The following is a 26541-nucleotide window of genomic DNA, read 5'->3' as shown; positions in this document are numbered from 1 at the left end:
CCTAATTCAAAAGCATTCCAGGTGGATTTCTGCAGCAATAAAGCATGAAACTGCAGTCAAATCAGCAATATATGAAAAAGAATTTAAATGGATATTATATATTCTCCTTGGTACCATACACAGGTCAAAAACTGAGTATTTCCTGAAATCTGTATCATAAACACTGAGAAAATATCCTGGGTTTTACACTCAAGAAAGCCCTAAAACATTTTCATTAGAATTTTTTAAAATGAAGTCACCTTCATTTATTTGCATTTTCTTTTTTTTTTTTCCAAACACACTGAAATCTCAGACTTAAATGTGGGGTCCATGAAGACTGGGTCTTTGTGCTGTTCTCTACTATATCCTCAGCAGCTGTAAAAATCCCTGGCATAGCAGGTAGTGAATAAATATTATTGTACAAATATTTTTGTACAGAGTACTACTTTCTGGAAAACAAAACAAGTCAATTCTATTCAAGGTTTTAAAAATACTAAACATATTTTGTTATAAAGTTTCACTAACATTAATTAAAAAAAGATGGATCCTGACTATTAATAATGTATCATGAACATATACTCATAAGTGCATTATAAAAAAATTTCCAAAATCCACTTAATACAGAAGTGGGTAGCCATTCGAAAAACAGTCAATTTTCCCATCCTAAGGTCTTAAAGTAATAGTTAAAAGAATTTATCAACAGGCAGAAACCATGTCTTATTTCTATACCATTTTCAAATAATGTAGTAGTGTTCTGATCACACAATTAAATACTCCTCCATTACCTTCACATGGAAAAGCACCTAAGTCAAAAGTCAAAACATCTATTTTCTTCATTCCTTTGGAAGCCTTTTGGAGAGGGAAGGGCTGGTTCCTGTCATCAATGGTGCACTATGACTTTTATAGTAGTACATAATGTAGTACACTGGTTTTGAGGCTTAAGATCTAAAACTATTAGCCAGGTGATTGACCTTGACCAAATCACTTGACTTCTCCAGGACAGTCTAACCCCTATAGTAGACAGGGGTCATTAGTAGGCAGAATGATCTTTCAAGGCTCCTCTGGGCTTTAACATTATGTGACATTATGGTCAACTTCAACTACTGCCGATCTTCTCCACAGTAAAATGGCAGATAATTCAATCCTAAATTCTCACAGCCTTATAAGGTTACTGTAAACATTTTAGAAGTGCTTCTTCAGACCTTTTACAGGCTGTTCACTCTGACTTAAACAAATCCCAGTGTCTTGAAAACATGAGGAAGAGCATAAGCAATAAATTATCTTTTCACAGAGATGAAGCATCCTTGTGATTTGTAACTTTAAACAAATTATGTCCTTCCACTGTGTAACCATCTACTAAAGAAAAGATGTACACACACCTAAAAAATTATTTGAAAGAGAATATTTCCATTCAAGGCCAAACATGAAGGATGCAGGCTACTTAATTTAACACCTTTATTAAAATAGAGGTGCTCCATATCTGAAGAGTTTCGGTAAGTTTTAAAATCTAGATAAGTAGGATAGTAGGAAATTAAAGGAAAATGGGATTTGGGGAGAAACTGAAATAAATGTTTTTAGCACCATTTACAGAGCTAAAACTCTTGTTAGATTAGAAGCAAAATATTTCTAACATAAGAAAATGATAACATCAACAAAAATAAGTGTGCAGAATTATACACAGAAAACATATAAAAAGAAACATATCTAATGTTAATAACAGTGGTTATTTCTAGGTGGTCAGACTAATTTTTATTTTCTTTACACGTTTCCATCCTTTTACAACTGTCTACATTAGGTATTGATTTTATAATCAATGGGACATTTAAACATGTACGCATATTAATTTCATTTGTTCATAAAATCTTTTATTTGTCACGTGCTGGAGGAAAACTGAAAAGATTCAGAGAAACACATCTGAGGATTTTATCGTTATTAAAGTTTTTGGCAGTGGAACAGTACTCAGCAAACAAGACCAAGTGATTAATCTTCCCTAATAAGTTATAAAAGTAATTTTTAAAAAAGAAAACAACTAAACAGGAAACTACCTATACCTTTAAAAGTATGGTAGTCACTCCAACTAATGTCAGATTATCCAAGTACTAAACATATATAAATGGATACGTGTATGGATGGATATATATGGAAGTACAGAGCTACAAAATAAAAGCTGTAAAAATGCAGGCCCATAAGAAACCTATCAAATTGTATTGCAAGCCAAGTATTGTAAAGTCCTCTCATGTTAACAATTCTTTTTAAATTAATATCTTTTTAAAAATGGTAACTGAATTTAATCACACCCTTAAAAAGCTAAAATACACATTAACTATACCCATTCATTTAAACCTGAATTTTGAAAACAGTACAAAATGTTCATGATTACTCTAGTTATAAGAACATTCCAAATGCCAGTGAAAAGCAGCCAGGCAAACTATGGTATATTAATGACAAGTCTTCAAATTATCTATGTGGCTGTTTTTTCCATAAAAATTTAAGACACAGGTTTTAGATTATTTTCATAAAGTGACGTATATGGACAATCATTAAATTGAACATATCTCCACAAATTATGAAGTCCAAGCTTGTTTAAGCAATGAGTTTATTGTGAAGAACAGAAATCACACTTAAGAGTTATTACAAAGATATAAGAAGTCTCTATAACATAGGAAATGAAGTACAGCTGGCCTCAAAAGAAGAGCTGCATTCAAGAGAAACTGGTTCCTGGGACCTCAAGACCTCTAGCCTGCTTTTTTCTCCCTCTTCTCTCTCAACTAGTTGCTTCTGCTTACATATGGCACAAATCAGCCTGCTTTAAAGACCTAAAGCCTATCATCTAACTATCTATGTGTGTTTAAAGGGGTGGCTTCAAATTTTTGACTATCAGTCATCAGTGTACATATTGGCTGGCCTTGGGTTAGGTGCTCACCATAAACCAATCTACACTGGGGGGAAGAGGAATACTAAAAATGTATCTGCTGCTCAGACCTACCTGGTTCTTTAATATAATCTATAAGCAGGAGCCATTCTCAGAGAAATAAATAGCCCCAAACAAACCGATCATACTTCTTACAAGAGACCATCAATTGATGCCAACAGCAAGAGCTCAAAGAAATGACACATTTAAAAAACTTTAATGTTTATTTATTTTTGAGAGAGACAGAGTGTGATCGGGAGAGGGGCAGAGAGAGAGGGAGACACAGAATCCAAAGCAGGCTTTAGGCTCTGAGCTATCAGCACAGAGCCCAATGCGGGGCTCAGACTCAAGAACTGTGAGATCACGACCTGAGCTGAAGTCGGAGGCTTAAATGGCTGAGCCACCCAGGACCCAGGAATGACACATTTATATACAGTTATAATTTGCATATTAGATTTAGATATATAAATAAGATTTACTTTCAGATAATCATGGTTTTCTGCTTGTCTTTATATACCTTGATTTGTGAACTGTTACTGAAAGATTGCAAACATTAGACTTGTTTTCTATTTACCTTTCTATAGCTTCCCTTATTATTAAAAAGAAAATTAAGACAGACTGTAAAGACTTAAGTTATTAATTAAAAATTAAATAATATAGGAGGGACAAATGAAAACCTTCTGATCTAGTCTTCCAAAGGTATCAAGTCTAATAACAAAACAATTTAACTTTTTCTCTTATAAAAAAAAGAATTCACTGTAGAAGTCCCGGAAAACAAAAAAGTAAAAATACAAAAGACACTCACATCCTAAAGTAGAGCTAATGACTGTTAACATTTTCTTTCCAATCTTTTTTTTTTGCACATATTACCATAAACAGGCTCATATTTAGGCAACTTTTCAATGAAAAGCTAAGGTTGTTACCACCAATCAGCATCACTAAAACTGGTAAAACCAGACCTGATGTGACACAATCCCATTTATGAACTTTTTTTACCAATAAATACTGAAACCTAAATCTAATCAAGCCCTCAAATCTAAATCCAAATTTACAGGAAAGACATCCCACACATACCTCCACTATTAGACAATTCAACCACCTGATCTTTTCAACAAGAGTATGATAAAAAAAAATAAATTTTTTTTTAAGGTGGAGGGGCAGTGTTTAAAATTAAGACTTGGATACATGATAAACAAATGCAATGCATAAGCTGAACAAACCAGCTGAAAAAACAGAAGTACATGGGAGCCGGGGTGGCCCAGTCGGTTAAGTATCCAACTCTTGGTCTCAGCACATGTCATGATCTCATGGTTCCTGAGTTTGAGCCCTACTTCAGAGTATACCCTGAGAGTACAGAGCCTGCTTGGGATTCTCTCTCTCCCTCTTTCTCTGTCCCTCCCCTGCCTGCTTTCTCACTCTCAAAATAAATAAACTTTAAAAAAAAATAAAAATGAAAATGAAAAAAGAGAAGTACAACTGGGAAAATCTCAACAGGTTAAATATTAGATAACGTTAATAATTATTTTTGGTTTTAAGATATTGACATCTTAACTATGTAAAGAAAATGTCTCGGTTTATTAGGAAAGAAAACTCAAGTAATTAGGTTTGAAATGTTTGTTATCCAGAATCTATTTTAAAATACAGCAGCTGGGGTGACTGGGTGGCTCAGTTGGTTAAGCATCTGATTTCGGCTCGGGTCATGATCTTGCAGTTCGTGAATTTGAGCCCCGCTTCAGGCTCAGTGCTGATAGCTCAGAGCCTGGAGCCTGCTTCAAATTCTGTGTCTCCCTCCCTCCTTCCCTCCCTCTCTCTCTGACTCTTCCCTGTTCATGCTCTCTCTGGATCTCTCTCTCAAAAATAAACATTTTAAAAAATTTAAAAAATAAAATTAATAAAAGGTAATTAATGCAGTAAACCAATAACAAAACTACCAACGCTGACAATCACAAAATACCAAACTCTGAAGTACAAATCAAGTTTTCCCAATTCCTTATACCGTAAAACCTTGGACTGTGGGTAACTTGGTCTGCAAATGTTCCATAAGAGAAGCAAACATTTCAAAATAAATTTTAATTTGATAAGTGAGTGATATACTGCAATACAAGTAGTACATGATGCTGAATATCACATGATCACAACTGAGCCAATGGTTCTTTAAATTTACCTTGATATACAGAAGACTTTGGATTACAGGCATGTTTCCAGAACAAACTGCTCACAAACCAGTTTTACTATATATTATTTGTCTACTTCATAGAAAAATCCTGTTTTCTTTTTGTTCTCAGCTGTCAAACATATTTAAACTCCTTAGAGCCAGAACACCAAGGAAATTACCTAGTCCTGTCTCTCACTCCACAAATGAAAAAGATGAAGCAGAAAAATGAAAAAAAAAAAATGATCTACGGTTAGTCAGCTTTTAACAAAATACCCTATTATCCCTTTCCTGGAACTAAAAAATTTTTAAAAACACAACTATCTGCAAAGGCAGATGAAAAACTCTACTGAAAAAAGATCTAAGACGAAAAACATGGGAGTTATAGGAGAAACCACTAGAGTACTATCAATATATCAACTTTTATTTGGCAATCATCCATGCCAGATCTTGTTACCATGGATATAAAAATAAAAGAAATGAATATATCCTCAAGTAGTTAACCATACAGTTTGGGAGAGAAAAAATATGTAAACATAAATACTGTGTTATGTGGTATTTAAGTGCTGATATCACCGATAAGCATAAGCTTCATTAGTGGCCTGAAGAAAGCAGTGACCAACTTGGACTGCAAGAATCCAAGACTTCACAAAAGGAAGGGATTCTTGCTTGACAGATATGAACAAGAACAATATTCTGGACAGAGCATGTGCAAAGTCTTGCAACAGCTTAAAGAATTTGGGAAAATGGTTTCATATAGGCAAAAGCTATGTGTAGAAGAGAAATGGAGAGGCAGGCACTGGATTTTGGCTTTTTCACCTACATAATGGGAAAATATGCCAGGTTTTTTATTAATCCAGGTAGCAACAGTATCAGGTTTGCATTTTACAAAAGGTAGTTCCAGCAGCAGTGTGGCTAAAGAGACGCTACAGAAAAGCAGGCGTGTTCACAGACTAGTAAAAAAAAGACCAGAGATAATCACCTGAAGTGAAGTAATTATCCAAAGCCCAGATGTCTCCCTGAAGAACACATCCATATAACCAAAACCTACTAGTTACCTTTTCATTAATATCTTGAAAGGTCCTAAACACACCTAACATACCTGATGAGCTCAGGATCCTTCTCCTAGCACTCTTCCACACATGCCAAGTAAAATGCATGTGGTCCTCATTCAAATAAGCAGTGTTTCCTTTTTTAGCTCAGCACACAGCACCACCATTCCTCCAGTTTCGTAAGCCAGGAATCTCAGACATCCAAGACACCCCTACTCTCAGTGAGCACATCTAATAGACCACCAAGTTTTACTGGCCTGACCCTAACTTTTCACCATCTCTAATACCAGTCCCTCAGACCAAGTAGTCACCTCTTGCCTGGACTGAGGAAACTAATTCATCTCTAGTTCCCTTCTAATATTACTTTATGTTGTTACCAGAATTATCTTTTTTAAGTTTATTTATCTATTTTGAGAGAAACAGAGACAGTACAAATGGGGGAGGGGCAGAGAGAGGAGACTGAAAATCCCCAGCAGGCTCAGCATTGTCAGCATGGAACCTATGAAACTGTGAGATCATGACCTGAGCCTAAACCAGAGTTGGACATATAACCAACTGAGCCACCCAGCCGACCCCAGAATTATGGCTTTTTTTATTTTTATTTTTAATGTTTTATTTATTTCTAGGAGAGAGAGAGAGACAGCGTGAGCAGGGGAGGGTCAGAGAGAGAGGGAGTCACAGACTGAAACAGGCTCCAGGCTCTGAGCTGGCAGTCAGCACAGAGCCCGACGCAGGGCACGAACCCACGAACCGCGAGATCATGACCTAAGCGAAAGTCAGACGCTTAACCGACTAAGCCACCCAGGAGCCCCAATTATGGCTTTTTTTAAATACAAATGTGATATCACTCCATTCTCTCTATTTCTACCATTCCACCCACTTAAAATCTCTCAGTGGGCTAGGATAAAAACACAAGTTTTTAGTCAAGCTACAAAGCAGCACCACACTCATCTTGGCTGTCTCCACTACTATTACACTGACTCAGACTTGTAAATAACATGAGATATTACTTTAACACGTTAAGTAACAGCAAATGCTCCATGTTCACTCCTGCCACAGGATCTTGGTAAATACATATTGCTTCTACTGTATTTTCCTTTCTTCTTCACCTAGGTAATAGCTTCTACTCATTTTTAGAAAACCTTAGTCCAGCTGTGTCTTCCCTGACCAGATCAAAATTCTCTATATTTTACATTTTTTAAATTTTGCTAATGTTTATTCACTTTTGAGAGAAGAGGGCAAGCAAGGAAGGGGCAGAGAGAGGGGAGACACAGAATCTGAAGGAGACTCCAGACTCTGAGCTGTCAGCATACAGCCTGATGCAGGGCTCGAACTTATGAATCATGAGACCCTGATCTGCGCCGAAGTCGAATGCTTAACCAACTGAGTCACCCAGGCAACCCTATATTTTACATTTTCATAGTACTACACTCCTCTTCATTGTTATATTTCCTTCTGAATACATGATCAGTGTCCATCTCTCCCATTGGAATTGCCTCATGAAAACAAAGATTGTGTTTTACTCAAACTGTAATTCTAACACTATTCAACACATTACATAGAGCAGAAAGTCCCATCTTTATTGTATAATCAAACAAATTAAAATAAACGAATTTTAAAAGTAAAGCTGCATTAAAGGGTACAGATTCAAGAATTATCTCTGGGATGTAGAAACACAGATTTTAATTAGTAGCTATACAGAGTTATTTCTGGTATGCATAATCACAATGCCACCAAAAAATTAAAAAGACGAGAAGACGAATAGGCTTGGGTTGTAAACAAAACAAAACAAAACAAACAAACAAAAAAACCTGTTCGTGATATGTTGAGTTTTAAGTGTCTGAGTTAAAACTCAAATCCAGATAGTCACTAAGTAATTCTAACTCACTGTAAAGTCTCAATTAAAATACAAATGTGAGGGGCTCCTGGGTGGCTCAGTCAAGTGTCCAGCTCCAGCTCAGGTCATGCTCTCAGGGTTTATGAGTTCAAGCCCCATGTCAGGCTCTGTGCTGACAGCTCAGAGCCAGCCTAGAGCCTACTTCTGACTCCCTGCCTCCCTCTCTCTGTGCCACTCCCCTCCTTTAAATAAACATTTAAAAAAACACAAATGTGAATGTGTACCAACATGTGCCAAGAGAGAGTAAAGAATAGGAAGAAAAGCCAACAAAACAATGAGACTGAACAACGAAAGTTTACAGAGACAAAACAAAAACCAAATCAGAACCTCAGAAACATTAGCAGTTAAGAAAAAGCCCACAAATGAGACAATAAAGGGAGCAATAGAAGGCAATTATATGAAAGTCAAAAGAATTGACTGTTTAAAAAAAGGAATTGCCAATGATGTCAAGTGCAAAAAGAGATAAAAATTGGAAATGATCAATTTGGTCAGCAATCAATAAGCAGTGAGGACACAAGTAGTACTACAGTGAACAGGAGGTGAGAAACAGAACAGATAGGGAACACTGACTATTTTTCCAAGTCTGACTGCAAAGGAAATGTGGGACGGGAAGGGACATGTACCAGAAGCAGTTGGGAGTCAAGGAAATATTTTGTTTGCTTCTTTTAAAAGGAAAAATTTAAGTATATTTATATGTTTAAAGGAAGAATCCAGTGATTGAAAACATGAGAGGGAAAGTATCTGAGGGAACATGGTCTAAGTGTGAGTCGAGGGATTTTACCTTAATCAACAAAAACAGCAGAACAAATAAGCTTGGATATGAGGAGGGTTTTTCTTTCTCAGGCAAGTATAGATGTGTGCAGATGAACAGGTGGTATAAGAGAAGACAGCACATCATGGAAGGGCTTAAATGCCATACTAAAAAAAATCAGACTTTTACCCAGTGGGCAATCAAGAGCTACTTGAAAGCTTTTAAGGAATGGAGTAATAAGATGTCATCTGTGGCCCAGGAAAGGAGGGGAAATCTCCCCAGGGATCTGATGCAGCCACTGTGAAACAGGAGCTGATCTGAAACACCTAAAAATGTGCCAAATATCTACCAACAGCAAAAGTACTCTCTATCCTCATTTGTACTTCTCAGTACTGTGCTGCTATTCAAAGATGCTCTGGCTGACACACCACAGGCTCCTGGGTTCCTCAGAGAACTTAATTTTCTTTATTGGTGTGATACTGTTATGGGCCGCCTTTAACACAATGGTTTCATTCTATTTTCCTTTCTCTGATTATTAGGAGGAAGAGTATGTTCACAATTCATTTTAGCAATTTCTAAATTCCCTTCTTCCAACTTTTCTCCAAAACTACTAATAAATAGGAGAAACAAAATGTAGAAGACAAAGGAAGAAATTTTATAATAGTAAAAAATTTAAGGACAAAAAAAAATCGTCTCCCGTATGTAACATCAAATTTCAAATCTGAATTCTATGTCAAATTACTGACAGGGTTTCAACATAATTTGAAAATATCTACCTCTTTTTCCTTAAACCAATGCAACAGAAGAGCTACTGTAGAATTATAAAAGCACTTTCACATATTGACAATCACATAAAACAAAAACATTTTTTTAATATTTATTTATTTTGGGGAGAGTGCAAGAGGAGGAGGGGCAGAAAGAGGGAGACAGAGGATTGGAAGTGGGCTGGGGCTGAAAGGCTAACAGCAGCGAGCCTGGATGTGGGGCTTGAATTCAGGAACCTCGATATCCATGGCCTGAACTGAAGGTTGGACGCTCAACCAACTAAGCCACGCAGATGCCCTTAAAACAAAGTTTTTAAGTAAGATACAGAGGTATTTTTTTTTTATGCATTAAACTGGTATCTTTCTCCATAACTGTGCAAAATGCTGATAATTCGTATCAAGAGGATTGTTATGCATGTGACAGAAAAATTCACCACCTATCCTCAGAATGATTAAATGAGTCACTTAAGAGAATCCCTGCTAGTCAAATGTAGAGTTTAAACTAATTCAAATAGGGGCGCCTGGGTGGCTTAGTCGGTAAAGCGTCCGACTTTCGCTTGGGTCATGATCTCGCAGTTCGTGGGTTCGAGCCCTGCGTTGGGCTCTGTGCTGACTGCTAGCTCAGAGCCTGGAGCCTGTTTCAGTCTGTGACTCCCTCTCTCTCTCTGACCCTCCCCTGCTCACGCTGTCTCTCTCTCTCTCTCTCCTAGAAAAAAAAAGAAAAGATAAAAAATATATAAAAAAAAAAAAATAAGCTAATTCAAATAAACCTACTGAAAGACAAAGAATTTTGCAAACTATTCTTTAACATACTTTAACAATTACAAGTGATTTAGTGCAAGTCAGAATGAAATGACTTTTTAATATCATCATCAAACTAAGCATACACTGTTGATTCTAAATGAGTCTTAGTGTTGAACTGTGCAACTGAATACATCAAAACAAACCATTTACCTTTGACTAGAAGAATAACATTAAGAAGGAATCAAATGACACCAAAGGCCACCTCCTAATTCATCCTATCCCTCCTCCCTCCCTAAAACAGAAGCACACAGCAAACGACACGGTATTTAAGCATAAGCCACATGTTCTCTCACATCAGGGGTTGAGTAAACAACCACTCCCTAGCCCAATCCTTCCCTACCAAAAGAAAATAAGCCTCTTCTAAGAAAGTTTCCTAAAGGGCAGGGCTTCTTCAAGTTTTGCCTCTGTTATAGCACCTATCTGCCATTTATATCTCCCTCAATAGTCTCAGAGTTCTTCAAGGCCAAAGAAAAAACCTAACACAGTTTACTGTTTAACTGTATGCTTTCCCCATTAAACTACAAACTGCAAATCTTTTCCCTACCTTGTTGAGCACTCAATGCCCAAATATAAACTAGTAACTTGAATTACTCATTGTTGAATAGTCTTAAATACAGGGATGGCACAAAGCTTTCAATAAGTGTTCCCTAAGTGGCCCGTCTGAATGTGTTTCTATAAACTATTCAATGAAACACTTTTTGTTTAAGTCAATTTTAAAAGTGGTCACTGATATCCAAACTTTTAAAAATGGTCCTTGTAAATTACTTCCATCCATAACACAAGAACCTGTTCTATAATTATAATTAATAATTCTTCAATACCTAAAGTAAGTGAAATAATATGAATATTATTGTGCAGGGTTTTAGGTTTTTTTTTTTTAGCTTGTTCTCCACTATTATTAGTCTCTTACTATGGTGACATATAACTTCTCTAGGGAGAAAGCTTCAAACTCTGTAAACATTTCCTGGCCTAAAATTGGTTATTTAAGGATTCTAAGTCCCTAATGGTAATACACACATGCTCATCCAGTAAAGGAAATTTGCTCTGTAAAGTCAGTCTGTCAACAAGTAAAAGCAAAAGTTCTTTTAACTTCTCAAAAGTTATATTATATACCATTATAGAGGTTTACATTAAATTCCTGCAACCAAAGATAATGTCTACCTAAAATAAGTTCACGATTCCCCAAAGGCTGTTTTTTTTTTCTTTCAGCTAAAGTTATGTGGAATCATGCCACACAAACGAACTTGTTACAATAAAAAGCACCTAGTGCCCCTCAAAATATTTAAGAGTGGTCTCAGGGCGCCTGGGTGGCTCACTCAGTTAAGCGTCCGACTTCAGCTCAGGTCATGATCTCACGGTTCGTGGGTTCGAGCCCCGCGTCGGGCTCTGTGCTGACAGCTCAGAACCTGGAGCCTGTTTCAGATTCTGTGTCTCCCTCTCTCTCTGACCCTCCCCTGCTCATGCTGTTTCTATCTCTCTCTCAAAAATAAATAAAACATTTAAAAAATTGAATGCATCATTCTTGGGAAAAAAAAAAAGAGCGGTCTCAAAACCAAACCCTTACTAGAACAAGCAGCTCACTTACATATCCATTCAGAGAAATTTGCAAATGTACTAAAAAGCTTACAAAATAGTTACACAGTATTACCTTCATAATACCAGAAGACAGTATTTTTAAATTCCTAAAACTATTCAAAACGCTTCCTATGGAAAACAATTGTTTTTCCTTTGGACTCACTCTTGTACAACAGTGAAGGATTTCATTCGTTTTAAGCACTGGAATGGCTACACACTTCATAAAAATTTTCTCATCATAACTACTGAAATTGAAATACAAGATAATGAATCATCCGAAAGGCGATTCACAATACACTTAGATGAAGAACGGAAGGAACCTGCTTTTCATTTCGGAGCTCCGCACGCTTTCGGTATTCCTAAAAAGAAACTAGTTTAACTCTTTTCCCTAAAGTACCCAAATGGGCCGAAGGGCCCCTCAGATTATTCCTCAGGAATCACCAAAATCGGACTCATGATATTAATCACAGGCACTGCTACAAAATACATCAAGGACGCTCCAGAGCTGAGTAACACCTCATCAGCCCCCACACAAACCGCAAACATAAAGGCAAAAGTCACCAATACTTAAGATTCCGCAGCAAATGAGCTAAGTTAAAGGGCTAACCAAGAGCAGACACACACCAGGGCCTCCCTGCGCGGAAGGTGAGCTGAAATGTCATACCGGAGGACCAGGAAGACGTCTACTATTAACCTACTACTATCAATTCCAGGGCTGACGCATAGCTTTCCTGCCCGCACGCGCTTGGGTCTCTGCCAACACAACCGGGTAAGTCATAACCAGAGGACTTCACGGGCTTCTCCGCCTCCCTAGCGCTCCAGATACCTGACAGCGAGTTCTAAACAAGGTAAAAAGGTAGGCAGCAACCCCGTCTGCGAGGGCCGAGGGCCGGCTCCACCCAGCCTCTGCTCGAGGCCGAGGAGTGGTTCTCTCTCGGAACCAAGTCCAGGGCCGCCGCACCGCTGCCTCGCCTCCCCTCCCACCGCCGCTGACAGCCGGCGCCGGCGACCGACGCGCTTGCGCCACCCCCAGAGCCCCCCTTCCCGCCGCAGACCAGAGCGCACGCTCTAAGGTCACCGCCCACCCACACCCTCTCAGACAACGCCCGACGGCCCTCGGGGGCCAAGGACAAGTGCCAGGCGCGGGCAGCGGCGCGGACAGCACCCGGGAGGCGCCCCCGCGGGACCGCAAGATGGCGGCGGCGGCGCCAGGGCCGGGCCCCTCCGCCTCGCCCCGGCCGGCGCGCGCACCGAGGCGCAAGCGGGCGAGGGAAGGAGCGGGCCCGGCGCGAGACAGGCGGGTCGGGGACAGGAGCCGGGCGCAGCCGGAGAATGGAAAGTGGCGGGGCGTGGGGGAGGGGACGCTCACTCGCGGCCCGCCGCCGACCTTCCCTCGGCCCCCCACCCACCCTAAATCTCGCCGTCCGCCCGCCGCACCCAGGTCAGCTGCCCTCTCCCAGCCTACCTTTGAATTTGAGGTCTGTGGGCGGGTCGAGGACCAGGATCTGCTCGTGCTTCGCCATGGCCCCGGAGGCGGACGCCATCGGAGAGACAGCGCAGAGCGGGGGCGCGCCCGCGGCGGCGGTTTGCTAGCTGGGGGCGGGGGACGACGGCGGCGCCCGCTCGGTCGAGCTCTATGATGCGGCCAGCTCACCGCTCCCGAACCCCCGACGCCTGCCGCTCTGTGGCCGGGCCACTGGGCCGCCCGCTGGGTCACCAGCTCCGGCTCTCACAACTGACTAAACCCCACACCAGCCGCCGCGGCCACGCGCACTGCGATCCTCGGCGCCCCACGTGACGGCCCCTGCGTGCCTACGTGCGCGCCCCGGCGGCCGGGAGCCCCTAGCGCTCGTCCCGCCCTCGAGTTCTGCCCAGCGCGGCGCCGGCTGGTGCGCCTGCGCGCTCTGGGCCTCTCAGCCGCCGGGAGCTCGAGCTGTCAAGGGAACGGGTGTGGGCAGGGGGCGGGGCTAAACTCCGTGGCGCCGACGCGGTGCGCACCGCAGGGCAGAAGGGCTCAATTGCAGGTCACGTTTAGCTCCGGTTACGAAACTAGAGAAGATACTATAGCAGCACATCACCGTCTTCCGAGTGGGAATGCCTAGTGGAAGGAAAGCGTAGTCAGGCTTATTCACTACAACTCCCAGCGTACCAGTGGGACCTAGTCCTTTTGCGGCACTGCGCGATGCTTGCTGGGAATTGTAGTAGTGGCTGTTTGTGGGCGGGAAAGATAATGAGGTCCGTTGGCGGCGAATGGGTGGGGCGCGCTGACACGCATTTTTGGCTCCCAGAGACTGTCTGCGCTAAAAAGAAAAAAAAAAAAAAAAACTTTTGAAAACTTACCCGAGGTCTCCCGCTTAGAAATGTCAAATATACCCCGTGAAAAACAGGCCAGGATTTGTCAATCTGTTCTCTAAATCTACCCATCCCTCTATTGGTAGGGCTACATTCTCTGTTGTATTCCAAGCCAACGTCTACTGTTTCCTGAATTCAATCCGGTGATGCAAAAAGCAAATGAGGAAACACACCACGTTTAGGAAGCAAACGCGCCGTTGGGGAAATCTGACAAGGAACATTTACCAAGCTAGAAATAGAATTCAAAATCTACAGCGTTCAGTTGCTGGCGTCTCTTGGGTTTTATTAATGATAGACAAAAACCGAAACAGTTGTTCATGTTCCCGTATTGGAAATGAATTCCATCCGCATCGTTTATGGTAACGTGTAGTAAACTGAACCAAATGAGGAAAATCTCGTGAGCAAAGGCGGTGACAGATCTTTAACCGATTGCCAGGGTAATCGGGGACAGGAACATCAAATGAAGCAAATGAAGGTGCCGTAAATAAATCTGTACAGTACTAGAAGTCTCTAGGAAGCACCACAAAAGAAAGGACATATTGATGCTGCTGCCACGAAGGAGCAGCCCAGTTTGTCTTGAAAATAAATGAGCAAATGAACAGTAATCTAAGCGTAGGCACAAAGTCCAAGTCTTCAAGAGCAATCCAAGTATCTATCAAAGCCCATCTGGGAATTGCTCTCCAGTATAGCTAACCTAGCATCCACAGACGATTGTACTGTGCGTCTTAAGCTGTGAAAAACCTCGGAGGCCAGAAGTGCTTAAATAGTTTCAAAAATATATTCTAAATTTACCTGTCCTTTGATTTCATTCACAAAATGTATTTTGAAATTTCAATCATCATTAAAGGAAAATACAATTGTATGTTTATCAAAAGAGGGCTTGAGGTTTAAAAAAAAAAAAAAAAGGTGAGGTTAACGATTACTCCATAGGATGGTGTCTCACACATGTTCAGTTGTGAACTGACAACCCTCCAGTATCTTTGCTTGCCTCAGAACTGTTATCCGTGGGGCAAATTAGCCTTGGCTGAACTGGCTCCTCCACAGCTAGATAGGCATTTCTCTTACCGGAAAGCATTTGGGAATCCCAGTGTGCAAACAGCAATTAGCAAGTATAACATGCTGAGGAAGTTCTCAGTCACTCCCATATGGGACAGTGGTTGCCCATTCACCATGAATTCAATGGGAAGCCTGAATTGGATGTATTCCAATTTTCCAGTCCATTTACGTCATCACCTTCAGAATCAACCATTTTTGTCTTCTCAATATTGCTTCAAATATCATATAGATATAGGGTTAAACTCTATAAGAATTTAAATATCTGGTAGTCTAAGAATACATGAAACATCTTTGGAATAATTCCCCTACTACTGTTTTAGAGCATTACATTAATAATGACTCAGAGTCCTCCTGAATCATCTATCCCTCATTAAATAGTGCACTATTTAAGTGGTTTGTGCTTTGGTATTTATGATTACATTTCTTCCAGCAGTTCAAAGATCCTTACAAACATCATTACACTCTTCTCAGAACAACTATCAGCAAGTTTTATATTTGTTGTTAAACAGAGAAATGAAAACACAGGTGAGAGCATCTCATGGCAGTAATAGAGCTAAACTATGGGGGGGGGGGGGTTGCCCAATCTTCCATCCTGTGCATTTTTGCTTTTCCCAAAGCCACAATGAAATGAAAACTGAAAGTGATTAAGAGAACAATGTTCATTGTTTGCTCTTGCTCTCTCACCTGTGTGCAATCCCTCTCTTTCTCCATACATATATATGTTCTCTTAAGGTATTAGCAAGTGTAGAGAAAGAGCGAGAGAGTATATATACATATGTTGAGTAAATTCAAGTATATTTCTCTAGCTACTAAGAAGTTTTTATGAGTCTCAGAAGTATGAAGTCCTTAAATATTACTTCGACCTACTAGAATTACTAATAGTATTCACCTTTGGACAGATTATCTCATAGGTTTGGCAAGGATAGAAAAAATGTTACCAGTACCTATGGTAACAAAGTAAAACTATCTTCTCCATAGTTAAACATGTTAAACTTTACTTTATAAATGTGCTCTGTAATTATGAATTTATATATGGTCGATTCTCGGTATAAGACAACTCAGTAAACGTTTAAATGGTCATACCCACAATAAAGGTTGAGGCAGTAAAGCGTGTTGGATTAAGATTATAGACCTTGGGTCTCAACTGCTGGGTTCAAGTCCTGTTTACCACCGTACGATCTTAGCAGCTTACAGCACCTCTCTGTGCCTGTTCTACATGTATAAACTGGGGAGGCTAAGAATACCTGCCTCTGAGTCTTGTTGTGAGGATGAAATAAGTTAACACACACGAAGAGCTTAGGGTAGTGCCTGGATCCGTCATTGTTACCTTATACATGCTAAATGTGGAATTATTGCTGTGTGCCCGGTACTGTGGTAGGTGCTGGTGGTATAATGGTGAGCCAGGAGACATGATCTCTGCGCCTGTAGGGCTACATTCAAGCAGGAGAGCCAAACATGAAGTAACTCCCTGGTAGCTAGGATTCTGTTCTTGAAGTTAAGTCTGAGTAGTGAAATACACTCAGACAAGATTTGAAAGTTAGACGTGAGAGCAAAGGCCAGCTTTTTGTCCCTTCTGGCTGTTTTTCTGCTGAGGCAAGGCGAGGGCCCGAAGACTTGCAGTTTTCTGCACCAACATGCCAGTGGCCATTTACTAGCTTGCTTCCTAGATATCAAGAGACCATTATTGCAAGTCAGCAGGAGCAGTGGCCCCTTCTTGGGTCTAGCTTCTTGATCCCTGGGTCAGAGGCAAGAAGTGCAGCCTCAGAGAGGGCAGCTGCCCCGGTGGGGCAGTTCAGTCTTGCCCCGGAGTCATTCCTGGAGAGCCTTATATAGAGCCTGCTTCTCCACCTCTCCCCCAAATTTTCAAGCACCTGATTCCCTTCACTGTGTTCTTTCAGCTTATGATGTTAACTAAAGTATTGCAGAGAGGGAGGCATCAGGGAAGCCAAGAGTGGGTCAAGAAGGAGGTCAATAGGATGGAAATCTGCTGAGCTGTTCTAGAAGGCAGGGACTGCAAACCATTCTCCTGACTGAGTAACAAGGATGCTGGGGGGTAAAACAGGAATGAAGCAGAGTCAATGCACACAAAGAGATGGGTCTAAAATAGAGATATATGGAGACAGGAGACCGATAACTGACTAAAATATGTACGAGGCCAGGAAGTATCACAGGGATACGATGTCATATAAATGTGGATTCGTTGGTGGTGCTTATTGTAGCATATTTGTCAGACCTCTGTGAGAAATACAGATTCTCAAGGAAGGCAGATGGGAGCCTCACCAGATAAAATCAAGGCTGGAAGAAGAGTTAGAAAAAAAAGATTTATCTTGGGGATTTTTCTTTTTATAACCATTTAAAACAGTTAAGACTGTAAGATTAATCATCTTTGTTTATGAAAAATCATTTGAAGAATATGTGTTTCCTCAGTTAATCTTTTCTACTGTAAAAGCAATATGTGCCGTTGTAACACAGGACATAATCCAAAAGCATATGGACAAAAAGTTTCTTCCTACACTTCCCATTTCTACTCCACTTAGGGTAACCAGTTTAACTGCCCGGATTGTATATCACTCTCTAACCGTATCCACACTTATACAAACACAGCCAGTTTGCTTTTTGGTGGGTTTTTTGTTTGTTTGTTTAACACAAATTATAACATGTTACCATACCGTTGCTGTATTCACTTTATAGTATATTATTGATAACTGGTCAGGTCAATTTGGCATAGATCTAACTCAGTCTTTTAACAGCTAAATCCATGGAATAGATTACCCTACTCTAGAACCATTTGCTCCCTTATTGATAAACATGTAAATTGATCTGGACTTCTATCACAACTAACAGCACCGCAGTAAACATCCTTGTATGTATATCTTCATCATAGAATACTTTTTTTTCCACAGGGAGATAATCCAGTGGTGGGATCACTGGATCAAAGATATTTTCTGTTTCAATATATATTGCATACTTTTAACCAAAAAGTTGTAACAACTCACACCTCCATCAGGAACATATTGAGGATGTCTGTCTGCCCGCATTGTCACCAGGCACTAGACCCCATTGCACACCAGCAGCTGAAGAAGAGGCATATAAGTATCCTTGGACTATTTGGGTCAATATTCTGACCTCCAAAATTGTACGTTTTCATTGAATCTGTTCTTGCTCACTGAATCCATCTTCTTCTCTTGCTTGCTTCATTTTCCTTCTCTCAGTAGCAAGGATTAGAGGACCTATAAGGAACCAGATTTTCTGCAGCTTTTTAAAAAAAAATTTTTTTAATGTTTTTTATTTATTTCTGAGATAGAGACAGCGTGAACAGGGGAGGGTCAGAAAGAGAGGGAAACACAGAATCCAAATCGGGCTCCAGGTTCTGAGCTAGCTGTCAGCACAGAGCCCGACGCAGAGCTCGAACCCACAAACTATGAGATCATGACCTGAACCAAAGTCGGACGCTTAACCGACTGAGCCACCCAGGCACCTAGCAGCTTTTAATGTATTTTCTCCCATGAATACAGTTATTCTTGAAGGCAGCCAAACAAGAAGAAATTTAAAGATACCTGTGAACATAAAATCCACATTTGACATCGTGCCTGACTTCTCAGAGTCTCTGAACACACAGGCTTCTTTGTATAGCCCTAACAAAACCTAGAGTAGATGGGGGATGGAAAACATAGATTGGGACATCAGACAGACTGGAATTCTGACTCCATCCCTGGTATACAATTAAATACTATGGCCTTATCTATAAAATAGCAACAATATATACTATATTCAATATTGTCTGTGCATACTAGAAGGTATACTGTGTATAAAGTACTTAGCATCGTGCTTGGCATTTAATGATTATGATATGATCACAAAATTTTATATCTCCTTTGAAATATAAGCCATATATATGTTAATTATTGGACATTTAAACCCACAACGAAATGTAATCTTCTTAATGAGAAACTTTATAAACCAGAAATAATTTCCTAGAGTATTCTGAAAGTAATGAGGATTCTTTTTTTGTTTTCCTTTATTCCAGGTGTTGGTGGATGACTTGCTTTGGGCCAAGCCCTGTGGTATAGGCTAAAGCAAACACAAAGAAGACTTACACTTAATTTAAGTCCTGAAGAATGTGACAGTCTAAATGGACTTAAACACGCATAACCCAATGTGTGATGGGCTTTAAGAGAAGGAATTGAATTATGGTTGTCAGGAGGGATTAAATCCTCGTGAATCCAGACATGCTTTGCAGATATCTGGCCATTTCAAGATCATGACATTTTTTTTATATCCAGGTACATATTAACACATATGCCTGCACACATACACACTCACTCACACTCATCTTTCTAAGATTTTCTACTACAACAATTTATTTCCTCTAGAGGGTGTTTTTCAGTTTGTTGTTGTTGTTGTTTTGTTGTTGTTTTCACCTCCAAGAACAAAACAATTTGATGTTCATAGCAGCATTATTCGCCATAGCCAAAATCTGAAAGCAGCCGTGACGTCCATCAACGGATGCATGGTTAAGCAAAACGTGGTACATACATACAAGAGAATATTATTCAGCCTTAAAAAGGAAATTCTGACACATGCTACTATAGGAATGAACCTTGAAGACATTATGCTAAGTGAAATAAGCCAGACACAAAAGAACAAATACTCTGTGGTTCCACTTCTATAAGGTACATTAAGTGGTCAAATTCACAGAGACAGGAAGTAGAATGGTGGTTGCTGGGGGGGGGGGGGGGGGGGGGGGGGGGGGGGGGGGGCAGATGGAGGGAGTGGGAATGGGAAGTTAGTGTTTCTTGGTTACAGAGTTTCCATTCAGTGTGGATGGATGGTGGTAACGGCAGCAAGAAGGTGTGAATGCGCTTAATGCCACTGAACTGTAAACTTAAAAATGGTCAACCTGGTAAATTTTATGTTGGGTACAGCTTACCACAATAAAATAAAAGAATAAAAACATTTGTTTTGTTTAGCACAAATGTTGTTCATTTCATTCGGTAACAATATTCTTGCCATCTTCTTTTGGGCAGTTTGTGCCCTGAAATGTGTGAGTCAAGTAGAGAGCTGATATTATAGAGAAGTGTTCTACATTGTAAGCATTCTCGGTACTGCCCTTGGTACAATTTTCCTTGTAGTTTACTTAGCAGCCATTGCCAGTTTGTAACATGTTTGAAAGAAGTTGAAACCAAATATGTAGATTTAATTTTATTTAGATACAATTACATGGCCGTCGAAACTTGAAGAAATTCATTGAGCTGCTTCCTCAAATTGGACATTCTATTTAGAATTAAAAGGCTCTGAGAAATTTACCATAGCCTCAGTTGTTCACAAGATTTTACTTCCTTACAGATGTAAAAAATGTTATAAAAATGCTGGAAACCTTGGAAAAACACAGACGTTGCCTTTTTTTTTCCCCCCCACATTCTATTTATCTTCTCTCAACTCCCTTTATAGGACTGGTCCACCAGGGCTGGCCCACGTGGACAAAAAATAAGTCATCTAAACATCAGAGCTCTGACTCCAGACTTAGAGCACCCATCCTCATTTCTGGTCAGTTTCACCTTACAGGCTTTTTCTTCAATAACACTGCCATTGCAGCCTGTGGTCAGGGACAAGAGTCAGCATCAGAACCGACCTGCCCAGGCTACCCCTTGCCCAGTTTCCTCACCAAGAAAGGGTGATTTGACACAACTCAAACAAATTCAAGCACAAAACACCTGGGATATATAAGTCATCCTATTTTTAATCTGGTTGAAAAATCAATAGAATCACAGATTTTGAGGAATTATAAAGCTTAAGAATGGAAATGAAATCAAAATTCAGATGCGAGCTATGGATTTTAATGTGTATGAATTGTTCTTTACATTTCTATAGCTACAAATAAAGTGCAAATCCAGATAACGCGTGGTTTATCACACATCAGTCTTACCAGCATGGTTCAATTTCAGAAGAAACAGATTATGCTGAAATTAGACTATGCTCACCACGAAGATTTAGTCCCCATGCCATTTTAGAAAGCAGTATATAAATTCCAGAATTGTTTGGCAATGAGGTAAACAATGCTCGGTCCTTGATCGTACCTTTGCTTTTATGAAACCATTGAGATGGAAGCAGAGTGTCACCATAAATTATGTAAACCTGGAGTCAGAATAATTCTATCTGTAAAGACCGTATTCTTATTGTCTCTATTACAAACGGTCAGTGTTTAACATGAGGCCTATAACAATGTAGCCTCTGAGAGCAGGGACCTCAGTTTGTTCACTGCTGTATCTCCAGCATCTGGAACAGGGCCTGGAATAGAGAAGGTACTCAATATACATTTATTCTTATATCATTGTTACTTGGAAATAATTTTAGACCTACAGAAAAGTTGCAAAAAGAGTTCATCAAGTTCCACTTACGCCTTGCCCTCACTTGGCTCCCCCTAAAGTTAATATCTCACATAACCCTAGAACAAGTACTGAAAACAGGAAAACAATATTGCTTCTATACTGTTGACTAGTTCATAGACCTTCTTGGAATTTCTCAAAGTTTTCCCACTAATGTCCTCTGACTTGTCCAGGATACAATTCAGGTCCCCATCTTGCATTTAGTTGTGACCTCTCCCTCATCTCCTCCAATCTGGAACAATTACTTAGTCTTTTTTGACTTTCATAACCTTAATATTTTTGAAGGGTATTGGCCAATTATTTTAGAATGCCCCGCATTTGGGGTTTGTCTGATTTTTTTCCTCCTGATTGGCTTGAGGTTCTGCATTTTTAGCAAGGATACTGCAGTAATGATAGCCGGCCCTTCTCAGTACATTTAATCAGATGTACTTAATGCCAGTTTATTTCTGGTTTTCATAGCTTTGCTCGTGTGGCTAAGGTGGTGTCTGCCAGGTTCTTCACTGTAAAGTTACTATTTTTCCCTTTGAGATAAGTCCCTTGTAACAAGACACTTTGAGACTCTGCAGATGGCCAGTTTCTAATCAAACTTTCACTCACTTATTTTAGTATCCATATGATTCTTGCCTGGGACAAGTGATTACCTGTTTCCATAATTCCTTCCACATTTGCTCATTGGATTCTACTATAAGGAACAACTGTCCCTTTTCTATCGTTTCTCTATTTATTCATCCATTTATTTATGTTAGTATGGACTCACAGAAATTTATTTTACTATAACCCACTATTATCATCATTTATGTTGTTGCTCACCTTGTCCCACATTTGACCAATGAGAGCTCCTTCAGGACCATCATACATTTTCCCTGCTAAATCCCTGAGGGTCCTGATCTCCTTTACTGGATGATGATAGTTAAAAACCAAGACTGGCCCCTAGATGTGCTCATGTTACTGGAGAGTGTCATTGCCCTCAGGCCCTTTCATAGACAAAGCTAGGAAATCCATAAAGTTTCTATCTATCTATCTATCTATCTATCTATCTATCTATCTATCCATCCATCGATCTTAAAAATGGTGATCATCTGATTCCTTCCATCCCAATCCAACATCACAGAGTTCATTCTAGCCTTCTTCCTCCTTATTTGTAACTTCTTTCATGTAAGAAAGTAGGAGACCTAATTCCTTTTTTTTTCTTTTTGTACTTTATTTTTTTAAATAGTTTATTGTCAAGTTGGTTTCCATACAACACCCAGTGCTCATCCCCACAAGTGCCCTCCTCCATGATCATCATCCCCCTTCCCCTCCCCCCCACCCCATCTGCCCTCAGTTTGTTCTCAGCATTCAAGAGTCTCTCATGGTTTGCCTCCCTCCCTCTCCCCTACTATTTTTCCCCTTCTTCTCCCCCATGGTCCTCCGTTAAGTTCTTCCTAATCCTCCTATACGTGCAAACATATGGTATCTGTCCTTCTCTGCCTGACTTATTTCGCTCAGCATAACACCCTCAAGGTCCATCCATGTTGCTACACATGGCCAGATTTCATTCTTTCTCATTGCCGTGTAGTATTCCATGGTATAGATAAACCACATCTTCTTGATCCATTCATAGGAGACCTAGCTCTAATTACCCACAATAAATGTACTTATTTGCTCAATTCTAGAATGCACATGGAGGAATCTCAGAGTTGCTAACCCACACCTCTGTGAAAAACAGATTTACTGACTAGGGTAGGATATTTCTGTACAGTTCATATTGTCTTATACTTTACAGTAAAAGTCTACTTTATAGTATATAGTCAACATACTGTTTTCCAAGGTTACTTACATAAGTACTTTTTTTTTTCACTTCTTTCACCATGGTTCTATTATTCCCTATGTACTCACTTTTTACTGTTTGTATTCCATTTCCCTCCTCCTGTTGCTTCAATTACTTATTTGAGGGTATGTGAAGCAATGATTTGGTTCTTAAGAGTCAAAAAATATTCTTTTTTTCCCTTCTTTGGCATAATGAGCAGATATATGTGTATTTTCTAATATAACCCTCATTTTACCTGAAGAGCTAAATATTATATTCTTTTTCATAGTGTGCTTTTTTCACTTAACATATTCTGGAAATCACTCCATATCAGTTCATAGAGAGCTTTCTCACTCTTTTTTATAGCTGCATAATACTCCATGGGGCAGATATTACTCAACTGCTCTCCTATGTATGAGTATTTAGGCTGTTTCAGATATTTTGTGATAAGCAACTAAAGCTTCAGTGAATAACCTTATGTGTATGTCTTTTCATGTTGTTACAGGTCTAGAATTTGACCTAAAAACTCAAGTGAATTTTTTAGATCAAAGGTAAGTATATATGTAGTTTTAGATGTTGCCATTTCCTCCCCCAAAAGCTATGTTTTCTCCCCCAAAGGCTATGTTTTCCCCCCAAAGGCTACTTTAAAACAAGGATTTTTTTTTAATGTTTATTTATTTTTGAGAGCGAGGGACAGAGCGTAAGTTGGGGAGGGGCAGAGAGAGAATCCCAAGCAGGCTCTGTACTGTCAGCACAGAGCCAGACATGGGGCTTGAACTCACAAACCTGAGCCAAAATCAAAAGTCAGGCGCTCAACCAACTCAGCCTCCCAGGTACCCCAAGACAAGCATATTTTAAATACTCTTATTGACAGCCCATGCTCTATACTCCCAGACTTTTTTTTTTTATATCAAGTTAAGACTCAGGATGGTCAGATGGACCTGGACTTTTTGGCAGTGGTTTTAGATCGACCTTAGACCCCACTGCTAGATCCCTTCATTTCCTTTCCCTGCAGTTTTTCTAACCTGTCCTTGCTGACCACACAGCCTTGCAGAGGGGTGGCTACGGGGCAGGAACAAGAAAGGTGCCCCCTGGGATTCTCGTCTCCACTGTTTTTTTAATTATCTCCTATGAAATGTGACTGTAACTACCTGTCTATTTTCACCTTGCACCCATATACTGAGATGACCAATGTGTAATCAAGTTTGAGCTCTTTCCTCATCTTGAGCTGGTTGTACAGAACCTCCACGTGACCATGGATGTGAGCTGGTGATGGGGCACTGGGGCATCCACCATGAGTGGCGTGGGGTTTGGGCCACCTGTTCAGACAATGTGATTGTACTCTTCTTCTTCCTGCCTGGGCTCAAGCCCAGACGTATCACGCACATCTCATAATGGATGGCTGCAGGGCCCATCCAACATTATGACGTGGTGGCTCTGACAGAAATTGTCATGATAGCTCTTAAGGGGCAGTCCCAGGTGCATAATCACTTGGTGTCCCAGTGACACACCAGGATCAGTTTTTCAAAAAGTATTGAAGTACATGCCGCAGGGGATATGATCATGCGCCGGAACACCAGGGCTTGCCATCAGCTGTGTTACTGCCTCTTTTCCCACCACTGACACCTCCAACACCATGGGCTCTGCTGGATCCTATGGGCCACATGGTGAGGCTTGGGGTCCTACTCAAAGCCAGAGGTCTTTTCTCCTGTGTCGTCTGAGCCAGAGCAGCCCTCTCAATGTGGAGTGTGTTGCATCCAGAAACCAGAGAGACATGCCAGGCGCTGTACTTCTTCCTTGTGGTAGGAAGAAAACAAGAATTTATCTTTTAATCTGGAGAAGATATCTCAGCACATATCTGATCACTGGACCCCTGAAAATTTTCCTGAATGACAGGTCCCTGAATTTCCACCATCCTGCCAAGGCCTCCTGTACACTAGTTTTTCCTGCGGTCCGGCTCCATCGCATGTCATCGATGTAATGGATCACTGTTATACAAGACGTCCAGACAGTTCCTATTTCTTCATACTACGTTATAATGGAGGATGGACAATCAAAATACCTTGGAGCATAACAGTCAATGAATGTTTCTGCTTATTCCACATGAATACAGGGTTGTTTTTTTTTTTTCAGAACAGAAAAGAACATATTTACCAAGTCATTGGCCACATAATATGTACCTGAAGCCTTATTAATCTGCTTTAGCATCAATACTGCCTCTGTCCGGCAGCCTCAATGGAACTAAAGCTTGGTTTAGCTTGTGGTATTCTACCATCCATTTTCTGCAGGTGCCAGATTGGCTCTTCAAATGAAGACCTGATAGGAGAGACCACTACCCTGTATCCTTTCAGGCTTTAACACAGGCATGAATCTCTGTGATGCAATATTGCACTGATTTACTTACTATTGTGACCTGGGGAATGAGAGAAGTCTTATAGGTTCATTCCTAGCCTTACCCACTATGATAGTTCTTACCCCACCAGTCAAAGACCCAAAATTGTCAAAAAAAAATTTTCCATACATTAACAAACTTTGTTTTGTCTTTTATCAAGGAGATAACAAACTCCATTATGGGATTAAGCATCTTGTATTTCAAATAGACTTTTTGGACACTCATCCTATTAGCTAATTTACACTGAGATTGGTAAACATCTGGTTACAGTTTCTAAAAGCTTCTTAAGCAATATGATTTTAAATTTCTGGTGGAGCCCAATGATCTACTTAGAAAAGACATAGTAAGTGAAGTGCTAGGGCAGCACTCAAATGCTAAGATCTTGTCCATTCTGACCATGTCTCTTGAGGTCAAGGTGACCCAACTCTGCACCACACCTCTGCCCCATTCACAAGTGGTTATCCCAGGTGATGGCCCCCTCCACTTGACACCCCCTCCACATGTCATCTCACCTGAGCCAATCTTGTCTCGATGCCCAGTAACCAGATTCTGACTTTTATACCCACTGACCATCCCTATGGTTTGGGCAACTTCTATAGTCCCCTCCTGGTTTCTTGGGTCTTATTGCTAGTACTTCATTTTCAACTGTGTAGGTATCTCTGCTGCCTGAGACAAGAGAGG

At 40.3% G+C, this 26541-nt stretch overlaps 1 protein-coding gene across 2 annotated transcripts in view; it reads right to left on the bottom strand.

Annotated features, from left to right (window-relative positions):
- The window catches only part of VAPA (VAMP associated protein A), a 43894-nt gene extending 30207 nt beyond the window's left edge, over nt 1–13687 (bottom strand). The window contains exon 1 of one of the 2 annotated variants that reach the window (XM_039219079.1): nt 13351–13687. In XM_039219079.1, coding sequence (XP_039075010.1) covers nt 13351–13429 — 79 coding nt within the window. In that variant the 5' untranslated portion in view covers nt 13430–13687. The remainder of the gene's footprint in view (nt 1–13350) is intronic. The other variant, XM_039219080.1, reaches the window with a different exon arrangement.
- Between the last annotated feature and the right edge of the window lie 12854 nt (nt 13688–26541).

Source organism: Hyaena hyaena, unplaced genomic scaffold (assembly GCF_003009895.1).
Source record: "Hyaena hyaena isolate Hyena2069 unplaced genomic scaffold, ASM300989v1 scaffold_786, whole genome shotgun sequence".
Taxonomy (NCBI): domain Eukaryota; kingdom Metazoa; phylum Chordata; class Mammalia; order Carnivora; family Hyaenidae; genus Hyaena; species Hyaena hyaena.
This window is presented reverse-complemented; position numbering and strand designations above follow the sequence as displayed.